General features: G+C 28.5%; 1 protein-coding gene and 1 pseudogene across 3 annotated transcripts in view; one reads left to right on the top strand and one right to left on the bottom strand.

Annotated features, from left to right (window-relative positions):
• LOC112681578 (probable Delta(7)-sterol 5(6)-desaturase) overlaps positions 1–19189 on the top strand; it is a 37123-nt gene extending 17934 nt beyond the window's left edge. Inside the window, exons 3-7 of one of the 3 annotated variants that reach the window (XR_003148411.1) lie at positions 3595–3717; positions 4920–5168; positions 17549–17732; positions 18370–18542; positions 18866–18958. Coding sequence is in view for 2 of the 3 variants with exons in the window: in XM_025551823.1 (XP_025407608.1) it covers positions 3595–3749; positions 4920–5168; positions 17549–17732; positions 18370–18542; positions 18866–19039 (935 nt within the window). In the remaining variant the exon portion in view is untranslated. Of the gene's footprint in view, positions 1–3594; positions 3750–4919; positions 5169–17548; positions 17733–18369; positions 18543–18865 lie in introns of all 3 variants that reach the window. The other 2 variants (XM_025551823.1, XM_025551824.1) reach the window with 2 other exon arrangements.
• On the bottom strand, positions 9087–11310 carry LOC112681579 (annotated as a pseudogene).
• Positions 19190–25926: the final 6737 nt, after the last annotated feature.

The raw sequence follows: 25926 nt of genomic DNA on the forward strand, positions 1-25926 counted from the left end.
TAAATAGTAATGTAGATAACACAGGCTGTAATTGCAATGATAAATTTCAGAAGTTTTTAAAATATTAATATTAGTTATACTGAACATATTTTCAAGTAGGTATAATTCATTTTAATTTAATAATTTTTTTTATTTTAATTAATTATGTTTGTTGTAGTTCTTTATTATAGTGTATTTAAATAGTGAGCTCAATCACAAGCCAGACCAACACTGACCTAAACTTATGTTAATCTTTTTTTTTAATTACCTTTTTCATCTGTCACAACAGTCATGTTCATCATTGATTCAAATGTCAATAATTTTTCATTTTTTAACTGAACTTCTTAATTAAGTCAAAATACAATTTTGGGGAAACAATTAAAAAAAAAAATTGTTTTGAGTATTGCAAGTAAAAAAAAAAACATTTAATAATTGAGATCAAATTGAATAAATATAATAGGTTTACACTTACTGAACTTAGTATTATTTTTAGTTTTTCCAACTCATTAATAAACTTGGCTGTTTGACCAATTTTGGGAATTAAATTTTTCAACATTATATCAGTTAATATCATCAAAACTGTTTTATTAATTTCTTCCTCTAAAAACATATAATAATACATAGGTATCTCTCCTAAAATGGTTTATTTATCACCAAAAATAAATGTATGATAAATAAAATCGATTTTGAATAAATAAAAATAATAATGTTATAAATATTTATTTATTTAATTAAAACTTGAATTTGAAAAATAGAAAATAACTAAATAAATAGAGATAAAATCTAAAAAAAAAATGCTTTGGGGGATATACTCGTAAAATATACTCTTTAAAGCATATTAATCTAACGTTATCATAAGTTATACCTTCTAATTTTATTGATGATGAAATTTAACTACCTAGGTTTAATACATTTTTTTTTTTAATATTCAATTAATTTATATCAAAATTGATCTTGAGTTTTGAAAAATATTTGTTTGACAAAAATTGTCTTTAAAAAATCGATTCATCATAATTCCGCTAGGTATTTAAATATTTATTTTGGAAAAATAAAGTTACCATTAAAAAAAAAACGCACGTTGCCTACAAATTTCTAAGTGAAACATTAAATTATAATATCATCAAAAGTGATTAAAACATTAGAAGGTCTGAATCAATCAAATAAATGGATATTTTTAATCTATATTCAGTCATTTTTTTTATTTTTATTTTAATTTGCTTTTGTTCGTTCATTACAACAGCATTCTGTCGTAAAATGGCCTTATATTAATTGCGAAGACAACTTACTGAGTATAATGGTTTTATATTTATATATATTTTTTTAAACTGTTTTTTTCTTATTATGTTTTTACTTTACCTTCAAATTTATTCACTAAATGTTGAAATCCAATATCATTTAACCAGTTTTTGGTAAATTCGTCCATATTTAAGTAGGTACATATCTAATATAACAATTATCCAATAAATTATATTAAATCAATTTATTTTTATAGGTAGTAACTTATAATTTATAAATATTAAAAAAAAATTAAATTTTTGTTCAATCAGTTTTATATTCTATTATTATCTGAGACCAAAAAAAATTATTTTTTAATGAGAAATAAGTATTAGAGAAAATTTAAAATATTCAAAATTTCCTTTCACAAAAATATTTTTTATATTATTACCAATCTATATTTAAATTTACATAAAGTTTGGATAAAAAAAAAGTTTTATAGGGCTTTTTTGGAAAATTTTTGGAAAAACTATTGAGAATTTCGAAAATTACATTCATAAAGTACCATATAAGTGCAAATTCTGATTCAAAAAGTTGCTTATGTAAACTCTCAGGCAATCATTTCTATACGAAAAAGTGTTAACAAAAAACATTAATAATAATACCTAAATAAATAAACATCATATATAGTAAAACTATATTTATATTTCGCTCCACTCAGAACCTTAAAGTAATATTTTTTCATGTATGATTTCAACGATAAACACCACATAAATTGTATACTTTACATCTACTTAGTATAAACATTTTAAAATTTAAATTTAACTGCTTTTAAAAAATTGTTTCCTGATTTAAGTAGGTAGGTATCTAAGATATTATAGACCTATACAATTCGGTAATTAATTTATATTTAATAAACTATATAACTATAAGTCGATATTTATTTAAATAATTTGAACAAAACTTGAAAATAACTGTATACTTAAATAATATACTACCACATATTACATACATAAATGACTGACATAAGGGTAATGGTTACCACTATCCATTAGCTGATAATATGTTTTGCAAGAGACAAAATTCTTAAGAATTTTTATTTCATGCCTCGCATGTTGCCTCGTTCCTTATTTTACCTTTGTGTTTGCGACTCGCGCGTGTTTAGTTTTCACCGAATTATATTTCTACAGTTCGACTTATAATATTTTATAGCAATTTGATCTATTGCTATAGTATACAATTATTGGGGCTATAAAATATAGTTTATTTAACGTATGAAAAAAAAATAAACTATAAAATATAGTAATATTCACTATTGAAACCAACTATTTTTATATAGTCTTAATAACTATACTGTTTTAGTCATTCCACCTATAAAATAGTGATTCTTACTACATTTTCCGTAACTATAAAATTTTAGTAATTTTTTTTTTCCGTGTATACTCAGAGCGATAGTTAATTTTTATTTATAAACGCTAGAAAGTCTAAGTGTCACAATAATGAAAGCAGTATATGGAACAAATTTATAAAACAAACACAAAATTGATAAAAAATAAAACATCTTTATAGATTATAGAAAAAATAATACAGTTATATTCAAAAAAGTGTTTTTTTTGCAGATAAGAAAGGATTTTTATAGTAAATAGGTATGCTATCGAAAAATATATAAAATTTAAGATTATTCTACATCAAAAGTGTTCTAAAGAATCGGGGAATGAATGGAAACTCAGTTCCAAGCTGTTTACCACTAAAAAATGCATTTGATAAAATTAACCAAATACAATAAATTTAAGCTATTTACATTTACAGTAAGGAGTCAGCAGTAATTATTCCTATTTTCTATCTTTTTTTTCTGTTTGAACCAATGGCGATGAGAAAACTTCCCAATACCTATCCATATTTCTATCTGTACACATTATTTATTTTTCATAATATTTTTAAATTGAATTATAATAAATAATCATATAATATAACACAATTCCTCCTGTTAAAAAGTATTTATTAACAAGTCATTGTTAAAAAAATTAAAGATATTGAAAAGTAAAAAATAATCATGTAAAAATATTAATAATAACTATTTGAAAACAGAGTGGGCTCGGGCCTACCAAGTCCACCTGCTGGGAACGCCACTGGGTTTCTTCATCGTGTATTTCAACAAATAAATAGTAAACGTTAGAATGTATATAGAACAGAACCGTATAACCGTTTGGGATCAAGTAATTAACATAGGTATTTCAATTTGTGACGAGATCAAATCGTGTTCCTATTTTAATACAGGCTTTACATTATCAAAGGTTATACGTCTTGGACTCGTTTAGCTGTAATTAACATTGTGCTACAATATATAGTTGATGATTTATTGTTATTCTGTTATTGGATTGCATATGTTTCGATTTCCAGGCGATTGGTTAGCGGTGGTCGCGCACACTCAAAAGTATCACGACGCGGAACCACCGATGTCGTGCACGTCGTTCTTCGAAGAATTTAAAACACAATGCTTCTGGGCCATGGCTGTCGGATACGGTGTGTACTTTGGATTTTGCGGGTATTTAGAAGTCAGTATTTCGGATTTTTATGATTTTACGTTTAATCCTTCGGACAACTAGACAGTTGGATTATTTTGCCCAACTGTACGTACACGAGTATAGAAACCGCAGTAGAAACCGTTTACGAAGACAAACATCATCCGTAATATAATTCTCGTGGGCCGCACATCGATCCCGAGGAGGTCGTGTGCAATACGTATTCGGGGGCGGTCGGTACCGCAGATGAATTCTACTGGTCCCTTTGCAGTTTCACCGAAAAACATATTACCAAAGTGTACATGGTCTCAGCACTAGATACAAAATAAATCATTTTCATTGGGCCGCTCAAAATTTTATATTTTACGGCACTTTTCGTCACCGATATTTTGATTACAAAATTATTATCAATAGTTAAATTATACATAGTTATACATAGATAATAAATAATATTCAATAATGTTACATTTTAGCTGTGCTTGGTCATTTTACACAATAAATACATATTTATATTTGTATAGCTTATAGCAGCGGTTCCCAAACTTTTTTTTCTGCGGTGCCTTTTTTTGGACCCAATCAAGCCACGGTGCCCTGGCTGTGAATAACATTAAAGACAAAACAAAAAAAAAATCTATTGATAACCGATTTTATTAGTTTTAATAAAATTTAACTTAGTTATAAATTAATGCACTTTTAAACTTAAAAATAGATAAGTAAAAATTATTGTTATTTCTGATTATAAATATTATACAAAAACATAAGGTTAAAATGAGAATATCCGATTATACAATAGACAATTTTACATTATTTGCTATAAAGGTTTTACGAAAACAATAAGGAAAAATCAATCTTATACATTTTAAATTATTTGTTATGAACGGTAGACCGTGGTGCCCTTAGAAAGTGGTTGTGGTACCCAGTTTGGGAATCGCTGGCTTATAGGATATAGGTACCTAGATTAGTATTTGTTTTTATTATTATTTTTTGGATTTAAATACATTTTACTAAAATATGGAAATAAATTGTACATATACAATATAAAATATAAAATTTTTAAAGGCCCAATGAAAATGATTTATTTTACATCTAGTGTCGAGACTATATACAGTTTGATAATATGCCACCGGGAACGGTTTCTGTTGCTGCTGTACGCGATCCCACTCAGTGTCATAATTGTTGACGTTCGATATTTCACTGACACAGTGGAAGTACTACATCAAGGGTCGCGGCAGGGAAGCCGAGTGGAAGTGCCAGCCGAAACGCCATCTGCCCCGACACCTGGTGTGGGACCAGATCAAATGGGGTTGCATCGGACTAATGGCGACGAACGTGGTGTCCGCGGTGATGGCCACGCACGTCACTTGCGGTGGTTACAGCCAGGTCTATACGCGATTCGGCCAGTACCCGTTGTGGTGGTGGGTAATCCAGTGGCCGGTGATATTCGTCCAGCAGGTCAGTACGTGGGCCCGATGCCGTCACAACAATATTTATCTACGCGTTCCCATGCCCGGAAGCGTAACTCCGGACACTATAGGGTTTAGGGCGGTTGGCGGAGCTAAACCGAAATCATGGATTCTACGCCAGTTTAGCGCTCTGCGCTGATTTGTAGTTCATATAATTTGTAGAACACTTAATAAAATGTACGTATATTTATGCATTTAATGTATCAATATTTACAACGGTTAAAGAATCTATCGAATAAATGATATGTTAATAATAACATGTATCGTACTAGGGCATTTAAGTAGAGATGATGAACAATTTTTGAACAATATAATTATGCCTAAAACAACATTTGACAGTTGAAACAAAAGAGTGCAGCAAGACAAGATATTTAATGCAGACAAACTATGTGGTAGTCCAAACGAATCACTATGGGTTAGACTCGAACACCTCCAACATTGACATTGAACATAAGTATAAAGCTGAAGCAGAACTTCTATAAGACAATTTAAACAAGGTTTTTAAATTAGTATCGACGAACAATGATTATTTGATGATAAACATTTAAATATATGATACGAAAAATCGTAATAATGCTCAACAGCTTTATTGGTAAAATTGGTAAAAAAAATTACAAAAAAAAAATATTAGTGTTCAGCCAACTTCAAAACTTCAATAACACTTCGAAAAACCAGAACTGGACTTACTAATGGATTAAAAATGATACAAGCAAGGACGCCGAATAAACTCGGAAAAAATATAAAGATCATTTAGGAAATTAAAATATACATAAAACAATTAATAACATCAAACGATAAATATTCTCGACATTTTTCCTACTTCCATTTTATTTTAAAATACAGTTGAGCTAATGAATATTTATCCTATGAAAAGAAAAATACTTGGTGAGTTGTAAAGAATTTTATTTTATTTTTTCAATAGAAAAAAAAATAAAAATAAATTAAGGCACTAAAATAAAATTAAATAAACCTATCGGGAAAAATCATGATAAACATAAATACAATTTTATAATTTTAATTTACCTACAAGGTCAAGATCTAGTATACTAGTATACAGTGTTAGGAATAGATAATGCAAAATTTATCTAGATAAAGATGAAAGATAATATGTCAAAATTCATCTAGATAAAGATAAAAAATAATTTCATTTTTATCTAGATAAAAAAAAAGATGTTTTCAAAAAATGTTAATTTTTTGTCAATATTTTATATTCTAATAATATCTAAGAAGACTCAATTATAATAATTATTATCAATAGGTACCTAGGTTTTAATGTTTATTGCAGTAATGTAGTGTACCATTAAGCAGTATTTATATATAATGTACAATATGATAGTTAATCACTAAAATGTTACATAAAAAAAAAAAAAAGAAAGAAAATTGCTTTGTACGTATCAGGATGAATATAGAATACATAAAAAATTATTTTAAGGTAGCAATATTGTTTTCCATATTATATTAATTTGATGATTTTTCATTATTCTATAAGAAGTTACGACTTTACGGGTTCCAAGAGTAAAGTAATGACTATTCAGCGTATGAGTTACATGTATATACTAAAATCAAATACCTACTATATTTAGAACTTCCGTGGAAAAATAAGAAATTAAGTTTAAAAATACCAAAAATATTTTCCCGGCTTGAAAATACAACCAAAATGTCATACCAAGAAATAATTATTACTTATTAATAATACACAAATTATGATTATGAATACAAAATCTATATGTATAAATGACTGAAAGTCAGGTTATTTACAGAATTTATAATTCAAGAACGGCTGGACGGATTTCGATGATCTCTGATTTGTTGAATTCATCTCCGTACAAGAATAAAAATAACTCTAATCTTGGCAAAAATACAGATAATTATCTAGATAAGTAAAAATGTTATCTTAGATAAGTAATTAGATAATTTAGCGCTATTTATCTAGATAAGATAAAAGATGACAAAAAATCTATCTAGATAAGTCCCAACATTGCTAGTATACGATTCATAAAGCTCTCACAATAATAAGAAAAATCATAATCCATTTATTCTTAATTTTACATTTCTTTTTGGAATACCTATATTTATTATATTTATTATACATATATATTAATATTTGAAATAATATGATAAATGCTATTGTTAACATAGAATTTATTTGATAGATACTTTAATTTTTGTAAATATTAATACATTGTATGCATAAATATACGTACATTTTATTAAATGTTTTACAAATTATATAAACTAAAATTCCTAATATGATTCAACGCGGACCGCTAAACCAATCCGGAATCACGCTGCCCGGAAATCACGATTGTCGTTTATCGCACACTCGTGCTAAAGAACTTCCCAACTCATCGTCAGTGGTCCTAATCGTTATATACTAGTGGCGGTTTTGGCAATAATTTTCTGGGGAGGCGACTTATAATTTTACCAAAGTAACCAGTGAGGAACCTTACCCTCCCCCCACACAATCATTCCGCTACTTAAAAAATGTCTATTACTTTAAATATTATACTAAAATAACAATAAATAATCTAATTCAACAAAGACTTTTATATTTCATATTTACTGATTTTTATAGCAAAAATATGCATTTGTACATCATACATCCCAAATATATACTGGAAAAAAATAGAAAATAGTTATAGTACAAACATGTATTTATAAATAAAGTTGAAAAGCATACAAAACAGTCTACAACTTAAGACCTGAGTAGGTATATAGGTAATAATAAAATAAAAAATGCATCACATGTAATCTGTATCTTAAAAAAATCAACGTTATTTTTCAGTTGAAAAATTGTATATATAGTTTTGTTTAATAATAACCAGGGCTCATTACTTCTAGCATTTGCATATTTTTTTTTTGAGAGGTAATTGTTCATATTAGTAATTAATTCGTGTTAATTAATTTTTCTTCTTATATAACGTACAAAATTATTAAATTATTAATTAATTTAATTAATTATTTTTGTATATAATAATATCAGATAAACTATATATACCTATACGGTATCGGTTCACTTCCCCGTCGCCATTTCCCCGTCGAACATTTCCCCGTAAACACTTCCCCGTAAGACATTTCCCCGTCCAATACGATTTCTCGTGCGACATTTCCCCGTCTAATACACTACAATACAATCTTTATATGTATAAAATAACAGGCCTTTTTTATTTACCAATTTTTTGACGACGCTATTTAACTTTTTTCCAATTTTTTTTCACAGAGTTGTTCCAAATACCTTCCTGAGTATCACCACGTCGCCCTATTTTCAAAATTTTGATTTTAAAGGTTTGAAATCGGCAAAAATAAATTTATACATGTAAACTTTTTCATTTTTTGGTGACCTAGGAAATATGTTGATGTGTTTAATAAAGTTAAGTTTAATACATATTTTAACTAGTTAACTAAGCGAAACATGTCGCCCAGTAATTATACTCTGTCGATAGTATTTTGATAGAGTGAAATAAACATGTAATACTATAATCGTACTATGGTATTATACATTGACTATTTTGAGAAAAACATTTTTTGTCGTGCAGTGAAAATTCCATATAAAATGCACTGGTTTAATATGTTGATTTTAATAATTATTGATTGAGATTTATGTAAATTTATGTTAAATTTAATATTAAATAATTTACACTTAAAAAGACATTGCTTCCACAGCGTCTTACAACTAAAAAGAGTTTTTCCGGGCTACGCCGGGTAATATAACTAATAATATAAACATAATAAAATGTTAATCTCAATAAAAAAATAAAAAAAAAAGTAAAAATAATAAAATTTTGTTTAATTATAATAAAAAAAATAGTAACTTACATTTGTAAATTATGAGCAATTCCAATTAAATATTCATTGAGATTACGTCCATGGTAAGAACTTACAATTTTTTTTAATCCGTGTAGTTGTATTGGTATATTTTTTCTTTTTAGCTACCTGTTCTTGTCCTGCTATTAATTGATTGATTTTTATTTCCGTTAACCCTTGTTCTTTTTTTATTATGTCTATTAATCGCCATATTGTTGGATGAGATGCACCTAACAATGACGAAAATGATCTGTGCCAACCTTCAACGGAGTTGTTTGTTTTAGGCAAATCTGCAAGTGTTGCATCGTATTGATTCCACAGTGCTAGACTAAATGTAGGTGGGCGTCGAGTTCTACGCCTATTTGGTCTGCCGATCCATGTATCTTCAAAGTAGTCTGTCAATGGAAACAATAGTTCTTCATTTTCTTCAAAAAAACTTTGGGACATTAACTCGTCAAATTTTTCTTCGACGTCAGATATTGGTATAAATGCTAAGGCCATTAACTGTTTTACATTTAAAGCAAAGTCAGCGTTTGAAATATATTTTTCTCGTACTTCAGGAATACACTGTATTTTTCTCCATATACATTGCCCAAAATGAAAAAAGCAGCCCCTTATTTGAACGTCCTTGAAAACGTCTGCAATAGCGCCAAATAGCGCTTGTTCAAAATCTACCATAATACTTGCTGGCCGTAAGTTTTTTTTCTAAATTTAGAAGTTCTTGTCCAATCTTAGTATAACTATCACGTGTTTTATTTGGCACAAGTGCAAACACTAACGGTAATACTGTATCGTATTTTATTGCATGAATTGTAAGAAGTTGAGTAAAAAGTTGTGGGGATGACTTAAATGTACCATCAATAAACCAATGACACTGATCGGACATTAATATTTTTAAATTTTCTTCAGTTGAAAACAATAATATTTGATTAACATCATCAGAACCACTATCATAGAGGAGGAAGGGTTTATTATTTAATGTGAGTGTATACGGCTCAATAATATTTATTTCTGTTAACATTGACGGATTTACGGGAGGTGCATTTTTACAACGCCTTAGTCTTTGGACAGTTTTCTTCATTGTGGATACTGAAGGTAAAGCGCCAGAAATTGCTTGAGATGATATAGTAGATATAGTATTAGCAACTATTTGATGAGGAGTTGAAGTAACTTGACTGGATGCTGTCTCTTTTAACTCGTTAATAATAGTTCTAGTACTTATTTCTGTTATGTTGGGTGTATGGTTGTGAGTGTTTTTGTGCAGAACAACTTTATCATTTACTGTATGTATCCGTCCACGACACTTGTATATATTATATTTGATGCATTTCCAATATGTTTTTTCATTTTTTGTATAGTCCTTTCCAAAAATATATTCCGCACATACTAATAAATTTTTTCCTTTGGTACTTTTTACGTAAGTCATTTTAAAATAGTAAAAAATAAATAAACTAACTGAAAAATATCTTATTTAAGTATAACGAATGTGACAGCGAATAACGAAAATATAACGACGCGACGGTTATCGAGAAACTGTTTCAATTTGTTAGTTTTGCTAATGCATACCAGATCCGATTTAGGATAATGTATATTGTACATCGATAACGTATATCTTTATAGGTAATTTATATTTGATAAAATCTATAAGAATAAATATATATCTACGTTAATTTGTCCGTACCTATACAGAGTACAATTATAAGCTATATAAACCTATTATACAGCGTGGAATTAAAATAAATTGTTTTATACTATCGTTACTTGTATATCACATATCAAATCGCTAGATGGGGTAGTATCGGACGGGGAAACGGTGACGGGGAAAATCGCTAGACGGGGAAATATTAAACGGGGAAATGGTGACGGGGAAATGTATTAGGGGGATCAGTCCATGACTCACCTATACGAGTTTAGGCGACGCGCGACGTAGCGAGAGTGCAAGGTTTATAGATAATAAAGGTTGCCTCATATTGAAAATATCAAAAAGCAGGAGTGGGAGAAATCGGAACGTGACGTCACCCGTAGGAGACATTATTTGTTTACAATAGTGAATACAGTAAAATATTATAAAAAATTACAAAGCAACTTATCCCTAAATGATCAGGAGTAGTTAAAAGGCTAACAGATAGGATTTTCAAAAGAACTGAAATTGAACAAAAATATAAACCTGTAATTCAATCGTATGTAAAACAAAGATTGTTGATCCGAATGAAATATTACAACCAACATGCAGTATCATTAGATAAAAAAAAGAATAGCAAAAGCTCAACCAAGCAGAATACTGAAATTAAGAAAATTAATGATTTGAGACTGAAAAATATATATTAGCCAAACCTACCTGAATAATGACTATAATATTTTATTTTTATTTTTCACTTATAAAATATATTGTATCTGTAAAATTATTTATTATAATATACTAAAATAAATTGCTAATAAATAATAATCTATTATTGATTAAGATTTGGAATATATTTCTCATTAATGAGAAAACTGAAAATTTTAAAAATTACTTTATATTGATATGAGGATTGGTATACAATAAATGTAAAGTATTTAAATTATCATATTTTAATATTGGGTTTAAAGTTTTACACATTTAGTAATAATTACAATTTACAATTGTTTATAATAAGTCAACACTTTATTTGTAAATTGTATTGAGTATATTATTATGAATAGTATGGTTGGAATACATACATAATACTATAGGTTTCTACTATCTTAAACAGAAAATATTTTAATATATGATTAAAATATTATAGGTAGGTACACTAATAACATAGTAATAAACACATGTAAAACACAAATTCACATTAATTAGCGGACAAGTATAGCAGTAAGTATGAATATTAAGCATTGTATGTACATACAACATCACAGCCGACCGCGAAACTCTCCTACGGATGACGTCATGCTTAATAAGACACTGCGGGGGGAATGCTTTGTTTACGTGACTATGAGGCAACCTTTATTATCTATAAACCTTGGCGAGAGTGTACGCCCGAAACTTCGTAATCCCATTGATAAGGAAAACATAATTGTATATAATTGTAGCTTGTACTTTAATATTTTATTTTTATAGTTTCTAGGTATTCGGGTATTCCGATATCATTATCTAGATATTCCGATATCATCATTCTCAGATTATTTACAAATTATTTTTCATTAACATTTTGCAATCGTTTCCGATTTTTCGTACTGTAGCATGCTAGTTCGTTTCGTGAATTCAGTATCTAATTTTTTTTTTTTTTTAAACAATACAAGCTAAAATAATAAAATAATGTAATAAATAATAATGATGAAATAATAATTTTTATTCACAAACGTTTTTTTTTGCATATTTTAGTATTTTTAGTGCATATTTAAGCGCTTATATGAATACTTTTTAGAGCATATTTAAACACTTATAATAACCTTTTTTAGAGCTATAAGTTATGAGCCCTGATAATAACTATTACTTTCTAGATGGTATAAATAAAATATAACATAACAATAAACAAGTATAGGTATATCTAAACTTAATAATATGTTCCTTTTTTCTTTAAAAATAATTTAAAAATACCAAATTAATAAAATAACAAGTTAATAATAATTTAAAAAAATGATTCTATAAATCTAAACATTCAATTTAAATATTTTTAGTTAATAAAATTCAATTAATAAAATGCAATAAGTAAAATAAATGAAACAGGTTACTTTTTTGTTTCAAATTATAAATAATACATTAATCCTATAGATAAAATATTTAATAATCAGTTTCTTTACTGACTAGAAAAGTTTTTGTAATAAAAATAACAGAGCTATATAGATATTGTTTAATAAATGAAAATAATATTATGTTTTATATATTAGTTCAATAACTCTGTCTTTTTGACTAGCATACATATTTAGGACATCATCATAAATTGATTTATAAGTTTATTAGTTTTTATTTATTTATTATTCTTTATTTATTAGTTTATTATTATTTATAAGTTTGATTTCTTTAAATTTTTGTATTAATAATTTTTTAATTGATATTGTTGATAATAAGCTTAAACGTTGTTAGCAAGTACTATTCTCAGGTATGTTTTAATTCTTTTAAGGCAAGAAAAAATTCTCTCAACCGTTATTATCTATTATTTCATAAAATAATATTTTAAAACTTAGTTCATTTTTAGAATTTTGTCTTGCTGTGTATGTTTTGTTAATTCAACGGCTGTATTAAAATAGTTTAAAAAATATTCTTCACTCCTCTTTTGTTTTATGAGATCACATGTTATTTTTATTTTTCTAAGACAATATTCTATATCGAAGGATTTGCATTGTTAAGTATTAAATAAGTGCTTAGTGATTAAAAATATATCATTGAAAATGTGTGCTATAAAAGCAAAGTTAAAAAAGTAAATTTTTTAAATGCTACCACAAATAGATTCTGCAGATGATTTTCGATCAATAATAATAGTTTCAAAAACAGTTATAAAGTTAAGCCACTCATTGAATAATAAATTCAAAATGTTTGAACGCGAAGACCATCTTGTTTGACCAAATTGTGGAATGCGTTTTCCTACAACAGAATCAATGACGTTAATGAGTGAAGTAGAACTATGGAAATAAGCTGATATGTCAGTTAAATTTACAAAAAAAATACGACATTTTGAATTCATATTACATCCATTTTGCAGTACCAAGTTTAATCGATGCGCTAAACAATGTGTAAATATTGCATTGGGTGCAAAATTTTTTACTCTAGTTTGTATTCCTATCAAATTTCCTGCCATATCACTTGAACCTTCGTAACATTAGCCAACTAACTTTTTCTCAATGTCAAATTCATTTAAAATAGAAATTATCAAGTTAAACAATTCTTCAGCTGTATGATCATCACTAACATTATGGAAACTAAGAAAACGCTCAACGAGTTCTGAATTTTTATTAACAAACCTTAATATGATAAAACACTGAGTTTTTTGAGTTATGTCAATAGTGTCATCTATTTGAACTGAATAAAACATGAGTTGTTTAATTTCTTGTTTGATATAACTGAATATGTATTCAGAAATATATGTAATTAAGTCATTCTGAATTGTTTTTGATAAACCAGAAAACTTATTTTGAATACTTTTATGTAGTTTTTTATTTCTAATGAACACCTACTAAAAAGCATATCGAATAGTTCTTTAAAATTCCCTTTATTTAAAGAGCTGCTACTTTTGTCATGGCCACAAAATGCTAATTCTTGTTTAGCCAATAATAAAACAATTTCAATAAGGTACTCCATAAATAATCTGTTCGGTCTCACATTTTCATTATAATGCTTTTTAAATAACTTTCCATAATCACTAAAAGCATTAACAATAGTTACAGACTATTTTTCTAAGTTTTTTAAGTTAAAATTGTAGTGAATATGCTCCTTTGACAACTCATGTCTTTGTGCACATCTAGGCAAATTTTTAAAATCACAATGCCCTTCAGTAGACCAAACAGACTTTATATGTCTAAATATTATACAAGGCCAGCAAAATAATTTTTCTAAATAATAGCTGCCACTTAACCAAGAGTGTTGTTTATACCAAGTTACGTTAAATGATCTAAAAATCACTTTGCCACCCTTTTTGTCAGAAGTTAAACATGATAAAGATGGAGTAGTTTTACCTTACTTAAGTATATCTGTTTTATCACGAGTATAACACTAACTGAACGGAGTTCCAAGTAAACATTAAACCTAATCATAAATTGGATTCATTATACTTTTGTAGTATAAATAGTATAATAATAACTAAAATCAAAAAAAGTAGAGACTAGAATCATTCAATTTATTCTAACACTAAAAAAAGTAGGTACTAGAAATATACTTATAAATAATTGCATAGGGACTAATAATTATTATTTTATTAACTGCATACAATACAAATAATAATAATATGATAGGAAACTACATATTCTTAATTATCAACTTTCATATAATGATATACATAATATTTTGATAATTTACAACATAGATATTTATATTAAAATTCAAAACATAGATATATATGATTAACAATAAGCAGTTTTATGATAAGAATGCCGTGCGCCATGAATCATAAACATCTGTTTATTATCGCGAATACCATCGTAAGAAGGCGAAAATATTTATCGCCGCCTAACTGGCAAAGAGCATGCGCAGTTCAAATGATTGTATATGTGTGTGAGCAGGGGCGGATCCAGAGGGGGGCGAATGGGGCAATCCCCGTTCACCGCAGCAAACTTTAGTTTTTGACGTAATTATTTCAAGGGTAAATAGGGAAATCTTAAACAATTTTTTCTGTACCAAACTTATGCTGGTACTATGTTATCACTTATATTAATTATTTGGTAATATACTGATATCAGAGTTATATATTACTATCATGCAGTGCTCGACTTGGCAAAATTAAAGAAGGGGGACTCTATTTACTTTAAAAAAAAGGACGTCCCCAAAACTGGCTGAGCGTTATGATTATAGCTTAATAATAGTAAGGAGACGCTAAAATTTCTGAAAATTAGTTAGGGTACTCCGTCCCCCTGCATCCCCCCTCAAGTCGAGCACTGCTATCATGATGTTAAATATTCATAATCAAGTTTTGTGTTTGTCGGTGTTTCCGAAACGTGATAACTGATAACTACCAACGTAAAAAACGAGAGGATCGCGACAGCAACGTGAGCTAATTTTTCGGAGCAGTTATCATGACTGAAATTAACGATAGTTTCATTATCATCCTGTGTTTTTATCACTAAATATAATATAAAATCTATAAATATGATAAACAATTTCAACTCTGACGTTATTAGCTCTATTTATATTTACAGTGAATTAGAATATTCGTTATTTTTCAATTTACCTTATGTCTTTGCAGTATCATCAGATAAAGAGAAGGGGAAATTGACCTCTCGGATATAAGGGGGTTAAAACTATAATTTGGAAAATAATTAAAAATAGTTACCTACTCTACCACTGGTCTTGATATTCTCTCAAATGTATACAGTAAAATAAATTCTATGCATTTTGAATCTTCAATTTTTCTAAGCTGAGGCCCCTTGACAGTGCTGATCACCCCTAGTCCCACTTCTCGTTGCGGCATAGTTTGGATGCTGGAATAGTTATAATTCTTTTTGAACCCAATTTTTTTATTGTGTTTTAAGACCAGAACATTAAGTTCAGTGTCGTATATAGAAAAAACCAGTTATATCATATAACATAATTATATATACTATATTATAATATAATATAATAATGTAGTAATATAGAAATAATATTTACCTATTTGATATCATATATTAGTGATAACAAACACAGGATGTTAATGAAACTATCAATCATTTTAGCTATGATAACTGTTCTGAAAAACTATCTCACATTGCTGTTGCGATCTTCTCGTCGTAAAAATCGTTCGGAACCTCCATAATCAACAAATTTGTAATTATAAATTCTATTGTTATGAGTTGGTACCGGATTTATATTCACAAAACAATCCTCAAAGTGTGCTTCTAAAAATGCTGTAATATGCTATAAAATATGTATTTATTTTTAAATATGTACTTAAATATTCACTTAAAATATTGTTTAAAATTATGTAAAAATATATGAAATGTATTATAAATGTAAAAATAATCATTAATTAATACGGTATTAAAAAAAGTATAAAAAGCTTTTAAAATATTTTGTCGTCTTTGTCGCCATTTAACATTCTTTATCTTCAATCTATAAAGTATAAATACCCACATTAATAAAAAGTGAAAACAAAAATTGAGTTCATATTTTACCTTATTGCATTGGATGATATGAGTATGTAATCTTATCTTTGGAAATAACGTATAAATACGGAAATAAATATAAAGTGGCTGTGATCGTAAAAAATACGACGAAAACGAATATATGTGCTATTAATAATAATATGACCTAACTTTAATTCTACGTGCCATATTCATGGCTCTATCATACCCTTGCCCGTATAGATAATTGCAGTTTATACCACAAGCAGCTAAACCTAAATTAAATTTTAACCATTTATATTTAGTAGTAATTAATAATTATTGTACAAAAGATATAAATTTTTGATTATAATATAGTTACCATTTAATACATCACCAACACTCTTATTAAACAGTTACAATAATAATAATTGGAGGGCGCATAGCTTGGGAACCGTGAGGAGAGATGTTAATTTAAAATGCTTATTTTTCAACAATGTATTCATATTAATTGTGCGTTAAATATTATTTTGTCACTTAAAAATTTAAAAAAAAAACTTAATGATTGGTTAGAAAAACAAATTTTTTAAAATGAAGATTTTTTTAAGCAAATGAAAAAACTATTTTTCTTTTTCCTTATCAAATTTTCAAGGGAGGCGGTGCCTCCTTTGCCTCTTCGGGAAAACCGCCACTATTATATACTTATTTTAATTTCATTTATAGTAGTTGGTGTTAAACATTAATGGTAACCGTATGCTAATGTATCACGGTCGAAGTTTTCGATTCAAATTTCAATAATGATTCTACAGTTTCTGTCGTGGCAAATACTAAACAATTTGCGAAATGTAAAAAAATATCTGCTTTTCGAAGGATTACGTTACGTACTGGATCCATCGGTCATTCCATTCCAGGTTCCTGTTCAAACACTTTCACAGCATCCATCACCGGTACTTTCAACCCACCCCATGGTCAGTGACGGCGATACATCCGTTCGAGATAATTTTAGTACAATTGTTCATGGTTATGCCCATATTCATTTATCCCGTACACTGGCGTGAGTATACATGCAATATCCCACTATCAGCAACTTAAAAATAATTCCGAAAAATAATAAAGCTGCAAACAGTATTGAAAAAAAATCATATCAATACAACAAATATGATAAAATTCAAACACGATTATTAATTTTTTGTTTTCTAAAACGGATGATTTCCAACAATAAGTTTTCCTAATAGTTACCAACATTTTAGAAATTGGATACTTTAAATTCTAAGCGAAGCAATGTATATAGTTTTAAATCTTATATCGATAAAACATTTTATTTATTTTTCTTGATCAATTTAACAGGTAGTCACAAAGCACTACATTTCTTGTTTATTATCATCCGTTCTAGTAGATCAAAAATAGTCTCAGGTGGTCTACTAAAAAATTCAAATTTTTGTATACCACTTTACATTTTATAATATAAACAGAAAACTAAAAAGGAATAAGGAATAATATTACGGTTTTCAAATTTCCATTTATACGAGTACTTCTCTTTATAAAATAATGTCAGTTAAAGTATCACAAAATATAAGTAGTTTATATTTATTATATAAATTTATTTGTAACTATTATGATATAGTATTCTACTCTATGTGAATATTCCGTAAGTTTTAAACCCGCAGATAATGCAAATTGTACATTTTCAGTGCCGTTTTACGGCTTAGCACTGTACACATACTATCACGGTATCGTTCAGCACTCAGGCATCACTTTCAAAGCTCGCTGGTGGCAGCCTTGGCAACCGGACTGCATGTTTCACGATAACCACCATCAGTACTGTCACGTCAACTACGGTTTTAATTGCTACTTGTGGGACGAGGTCAGAATCAAAGGTCGGCCTAACGTAAGGGTAGTACCCATTTGGACTAATTTTTCTAAAAAAATGTTAAGCATAATTTAAATTTGGATATCATAAAGTCATTAACAACTTAAAATAGATTTGGATAAGATATATTAGATAAGTACAAAATTTCTAGTTCTATATTATATACGAGTATACTATTAATTAGTATACTATAAATTTTATAATAAAATCGGTCCAAAGGTACTTCACCATACTGTAGTCGCGGTCGAAAAAACTTAGTAGTTCCAAAGTCTAGCGTTTTCCATAGATATTTTGTTTGGTATTGTTTTTCCATTCAGATTCACGGATCCGTGAGAAAAACTGATCGTTGTTATAGCACGCACACGGACTCATGGGGTTCCGGTCGACTGCTGACTGAGCTTTCGGACGAAGAGCTGCGCCAGGAAACATTTGAAAGATTCACCGAGAACCCGGAGGCTTATCGGGAAAACTTCAATCCATACTTGTTATAACAGGGCGGCGACGAAATGGCACAATCGAATAGTTGAACATGTCTCAAACAATGGTTGCAAAACAATTTTATACCCTTTACTCAATCGTTGCTCTCAATTATATTTACTGTAATATTTTAATATAACTACATGCCGAATATATAAAGTAATATTCGTGATTTTTTATTATTTTGTTAAAATTTGATATTTAAACGCTATTTAATGTTTTTTTTATAAAGCTCATTTTTTTTTTTTTAATTAATAATATATATGTATGAGGAACTTTGTATTGGATTTTTAAGACTTCATATGATATAACTTGGAAGCTTACAACTTTAGTTTTCGAATTCTAATTCAAATAAGAGATATATTAGGTAACTAATGATTATCAAATTAAAATTTGAAAAAATAAAAAAAAACATTGAAAATCATTTGAAATAGTAAGTAAATAATAATAAAACCATTAATACAACTAATGCATACATTTTAAAAAGGTATATGGTAAGGTAAAGTATACTCTTTATTCAGTAATATGTAAATTTACATACACAAAACATTGAACATTGAAAGAAAAAATAAATCAACAAAATATTAGATAATTGTAATTACCTTTTCAATGTCACTTTTATGTTTTTTAACTAATTCCTTCCATTGTATGACCGTAAGTTTTTGAAACCAGTAATTTTACTTCTGTATCAATCAAATGAGTAGTTGTTTCTGAGTATGGTTTCTCAAAAGTTATTTTTCCAGGATGAGGTAAATCAAAGCTAACATTACCAACTCGTTTGTTCATATCAAAATGTGCAATCTAAAACATCAACATTTTATACACTTTATAGAATGACCTAGTTAATTATATCAATAATACTTATGATATTATTCTATAGTTTTTACATGTAAATGAATTACCTGTGCATAAGCATCTTCAGTAACATTTTTCAAATCGTCTTGGCACCAGTTGTAATTTCATTGAAAAAACACTTGTTCTGAAACTCGTTCAATGTTTGATATCGGCGGTGTTCCGAGAAGTTTATCACACGTACACCAATAACATGTATATCCAATATTCGTATTAATATCTTAATAATTCAAATGTATAATGCTAATAACCAAGGCAATGAGACTGCTGTTGTTTTTTATATTTTAAAAGCGACTTCATTCAATTCATTCTAAATATTAGTATTTATTTTAAAATCGCCGTACGCTGATATTATTATCATTGTATGGACTGTGTTACAGTTTTCTATCGTTTTCGGTAGAACACGTCTTTTATCGATTTTGATTGTTATTTTATTAACTGTTAATTGTTGGCTGGTTTAATCATTTAAAGCCGTAATTGATTGTACTACTTTCTATTTAAAATGCCTAGACGAATGTTAAACATTGGTCGATCTCAGAATGATGCCAAAAAAATGTGTGTAGAACGTAGAGAACGACAGTCAAATAATGATGATGTTGTTAACGACAGAGGTTCATGGCCGAGAAAAGATTATTCTGCTATGAACTATGAGTTAACGGTGGATTACAAAAATAACCCATCAGTTTTTATAGGAAATCCTACAATAGTTTGCCAGTTTTGTTCTGCTCTGAGATGGAAAGACGAATGCAAAACCTTATGTTGCTCTAATGGCAAAGTAAAATTAGATGATATAATTATACCACCAGAACCATTGAATTCACTTCTTAATGGAAGTCACACAAAACATAAACAATTCACACGCGATATTCGTTATTACATTATTTTATTACGTTATTACTTTATTTGAATTAAACAAAGAAGTGGAAGTTTTATCAGGAAAATCTATAGTACATTTTGGTTTTCCTTTACCGATAAACATAAATAGAACAACAATTAATATTGAGTGTTTAATTATGAGGTTAGGTTAGGTTATGAGAAATTATGATCAACAGCAACTGTTACTGTCCATTCAAAATTAAAATCAATTAAACCGTGAACAAAGAATTGTACATGAATCAGTGATGTCGTCTGTTAACAATAATGAAGGCAAAATATTATTTTTAGATGCTCCTGGGGGCACGGGAAAAACTTTTTTGATAAATTTACTTCTTGCAAAAGTAAGATATGGTGGAAAAATTGCTCTTGCGGTAGCGTCATCTGGCATTGCAGCTATGCTATTAGTAGGGGGCTGAACAGCTCATTCTACATTTAAACTTCCTTTGAAATATGATAGTGACATTACTACGAGTGTCTGTAACGTTTCAAAGCAAAGTGGTACTGGTAAATTGATGAAGGACTGTAGTCTAATTATTTGGAACAAAGCGTCAATGTCCTAAAAAACTTCAGTTGAAGTTTTAGATAGAACGATGCGAGACTTGCATCATAATAATAGTCCTATGGGTGGCTGCACAGTGTTGTTCTCTGGAGACTTCCGTCAGATCTTGCCTGTGGTTACAAGAGGGACAAGAGCTAATGAAGTCAACGCGTCTTTGAAAAGATCCTATTTATGGCCTAATATAAAAATATTAGAACTTAAAACTAATATGAGAGTGCTATCTATGTACATATCAAGATAATATAAATTTTGTCAAAGATTTACTTTTAATAGGCAAAGGAGAATTTCAAGCAACGAATGATAAAATAAATATTAAAAGTTTCTGTAATTCAGTACCCACTATAACAAAATTGATTCAAAACGTGTACCCGAACATTCAAAATATATCATCTAAATCATTGAAATAGTTTCAAGAAAGGGCTATTTTGTCACCAACAAATGAGCAAGTCGACAAATTAAATGATTTGATTCTATCTAGGTTTTACGCTCAATCACAAATGTACTATTCAGTTGATACAGTTTTAGAAAAAAAAGGATGCAGTCCATTTCCCAACTGAATTTCTTAACTCTTTAACGCCTTCTGGAGTCCCACCACATACACTGATTTTAAAAATAGGGGCACCCATTATTTTAATGAGAAATTTGAGCCCACCCACACTTTGCAACGGTACAAGACTACAAATAAAAAAATTGAGAAGTTCATTACTCGAGTGCATAATATTAACAGGCTGTGGTAATGGAAAAACTGTTTTAATACCAAGAATACCAATTATACCATCAGATTTACCTTTTAAGTTTAAACGTATTCAATTACCCATTAAATTAGCATTTGCAATGACTATAAATAAAGCACAGGGTCAAACACTTAACGTTGTTGGAATTGACCTAAGCGTTCAATGTTTTTTTCACGGTCAACTATACGTCGCCCTGTCACGTGTGACATCCAAATTTAATTTGTATATTTTTGCCCCTGACCCAGAAAAAGTTGATAACGTTGTTTACAAAGAAATTTTTTAAGTCTTTGAATAATTATCAAAATACTGGCATAATTCATCTTTTGTTCCATCCATAGTTATACCTACAAAATGTCATACACAATTTACATACATATACAATTTACCACTACATAAAAAATTATTTTTTTTAAACATGAAGAATCCGCGGTGGCAACGCTAAATTTATATGGCTACATTACCACGAAGACGTGACTAAAAGTGGTCTAAAATAAAAATAATTATTTAACATCCAGAAAATAAATAGCAATTTAATATCTGAGAAATCTTGCAATAGCGAAGCATTGCCGGGTCAGCTAGTTAAATTATAACAATAGAAAAAAAATCACTTAAACATTTGTTATCTTAGGCTTAAAAACAACAAAATCACATTAAGTATGTATAATAAACTATAAAGTTAAAACCAGGGCTTGTAAGTTCATGCATTTGCATATCAATCTTGCAAAGTTGTATTTAATGATAAATGACATAGAAATCCATTTCAAGGTACAACGGTTAAATATGTGAAATCTTATCTTGCATGTTTTCGCATATTTGGCATATTTATTCATATTTCTATTTTATTGGGCATATTTAGTGGGGGGTTATGAAGAGGGTGTAAGGGGTTTCCACCCTCCCCCCCCCACAGATTCTTTTTTTAATGATATTTGATAATTATTTATTAATATTTACATATTATAGTAAAATATTTTGATTTTACCATGATTAGGTATATATTAAAAATTTAGTAACAAAATAATTTTCATTAAATACGGGACATAATAGACATAATAATAATACCATTTTAAATGTTATATTATTACATATGACCTCGTTTTAAGATAAACTAAGAACACTTAAAAACTTACTTTTAAACACATCCCCTCTAGAAAAAAATTGTATCTACGTCACTGGGCATATTATACAACATTCTATTAGAATCTATCAAAAATCGAAATGGAAAATATAAATAAAATTAAAAATAAAAATTGAATTTTTTTTTTTTTTCTTATCTTTTGATACTTGTACATTTAATGAATAAATTAGTTTCAAAAGTTCTAGATTTAAAATGAATTACTGACAAAGGCGTACATTATATGTAGTTCATAAAGGCTCATGAATAGTATTTAAAATCTATTTTTTTTTTTTAATTGTGACATTGTTGCGTGCCGTCTTTCAATCGTAACGATGGTTAAGTTTTTTAGGATAATACTCCAAAAAAAAAATACTCAAATATAATTTAACTGTTTATTTAAGAATTTTTCTAAGTACAAAAACATTAATTAAGAAATGATCTGGCGTGAAGGTGCTTGCGATTATACCTGTAAACCACATCTGAATATTGGTCTGTTCCCACCCCCTTATATACTTAGGTCTCGTGGGAATTGGCCGCGCATTTCTATGTAATACATTATTTCCAATTACTGTTACTACCTGGAGATGTTAAATTGTAATTAAAATGGTTGACCTCGGTAATATTACTATTCGAACATCTCTCATATTTTGTTATGCGCTTTTATTAATTGCTTTTTATAATTCTTTGAAATGTAGTCTGACAGCTCATATTCGTGCTACCCTCGGTTCTTGATCATTCCTTTCTCTTTACGAATACGAATATTATATTAATAATAATCATTTCCCGATTTCTATTATTTTTAATCTACGTGGGACCATCCATGTATTATGAGTCGTGAGGACCTACATTTATGTATGTCCGCAACAACATAAAAAAGTAAAATATAGTTATAAAAAAATAAAAGGATAATTTATGTTATTTCAAAAATTATTAATGATTTTTTGAAGTAAGCATTTTTAAGTGTATAATTTTAGATATTTAATGCATGTAAATGCATATATTTTAACTTTTTAAGGCATATTTCAAAGAATATTTTGCCTTTTTTAAGTACATAAATACATGCTTTTTTAAGCATTTTTTAGGGCATGAAAAATATTATTTAATATTAAAATATAATGTAATATGCATATTAAACTTGAAGTTTTAATTAAAAAATACAAGATTTTGTTTATTTAATATAAGTAACAACCAGGGCCGGCTTAAGGGGGGGCGAGGTGTACCCCGGCACCAGGCCCCGCGCTTTGCACCTTTACCTTATATTATGAAATGGGGGCTAAACTTTGATAAATTTTTTAAATTAAAATATTGTTCTACCAATATAGTACTTAGGGAGAATTCAAAAATATCTTACTTAAAAAAATATATTTAACTATTCAATTACCTAATTTTATTATAAGTTTAATATATGTACTATGTTCAGTATTTTTTGCATTTGAAAATTATTTTTCTTCTGTTATTATTGTGATTTCATATTAAATATTGTACGTTGTAACGGAATTGAATTATCGTTAATCGTTATGCAATCAGTTTATTTGTATCTATGGCATATTTCAATAAACATTTATTTTGGTAAATCCCAGCCTAAGCCGACAAATGCGGCTCCCATAGTCCCATTACTCGTCAGTAGTGCTCTGCACGGTCCGTAATTTTAGGGACCGGACCGGACTGAAAATGTTAAAAAAGGACCGAAGTCGAACTGAACCAATTTCTACATTTAATTTTAGACCGGACCGGACAGAAAATTAAAAATAATTTGTTAGAGTGAACCGAGACCGGACCACTAGCCCGAACTAATAAATTTCGGACTGTAAAAGCTTATGGACTGCACCAAACCAGACCGCGGATCTATTTTTTTTGTCTACCATACAAGACCTCAAGCAGTGGCGTATTTACGGGGGGTCCAAGGGGTCCGGACCCCCCCCCACCATTGACTCGTGTCTCGTACATGTAAATGTTTGTGATTTTATATGTTTAATAAAAACAAATTATATCATAGGATATGACATATGTCGATATGAACAATTTTGTAAAAAAATTTCGAAGCGTCAGTATTATCAACATTTTCAATTGTTATCACGATTTTTCGTTATCAGTTTGGAACCAAACATGGTTGAAAAATACTGAGTTCTTGGTTATTAAATAAACGCTCTGCTTTTATCAAATTTAATTAAATGATAGCGGTAGCCGGTAGATAACAATGATCACGGACGGTTTTTCTTATTTATGATTATGCATTACATGATCTTCAAAACCGTTCAAATTCGAAACTTCGCTGTGTTGTTTTTTGTTTAATTAATCTTTCAAAAATTCAAAATGAACAACACACCTAAAATAACATTTTTTTCACTGCGATTCGGTCTACAGAGTCCACTTGTAGTAGTGAGACCCCTAGCGAGACTGCCGAGACTTTAAATATGAAAAGGTCTATCGACGAAGACGGTGAGCAAAGTTTGAATAAGAAATTAAATTCTCAGGTATGTTACTGTTTAAAATCTGAATTTATTATTATCTTGATTATATAATTGAAATCTATAGTTGTTAAGCTTGCTTTCCTCATAGACCATAGTTGTATAATTTGCTAAATGCTTCTACTTATGTTTTATATTGTATACTATATAATATGTGGAATTTGGATGGACTATGGTATTTATGCTACTGGGTGCCTTATGAAATTTGCTTGGCGGTATTTGACATTTAAATATATAAAGAATGAAAATGTGAACAAAAATGAGAAAGTTACAACTAAATTGTAAATTGTATTATAAA

The sequence above is a fragment of the Sipha flava genome, unplaced genomic scaffold (genome assembly GCF_003268045.1).
Source record: "Sipha flava isolate LNK unplaced genomic scaffold, YSA_version1 192_pilon_pilon, whole genome shotgun sequence".
Lineage (NCBI taxonomy): Eukaryota > Metazoa > Arthropoda > Insecta > Hemiptera > Aphididae > Sipha > Sipha flava.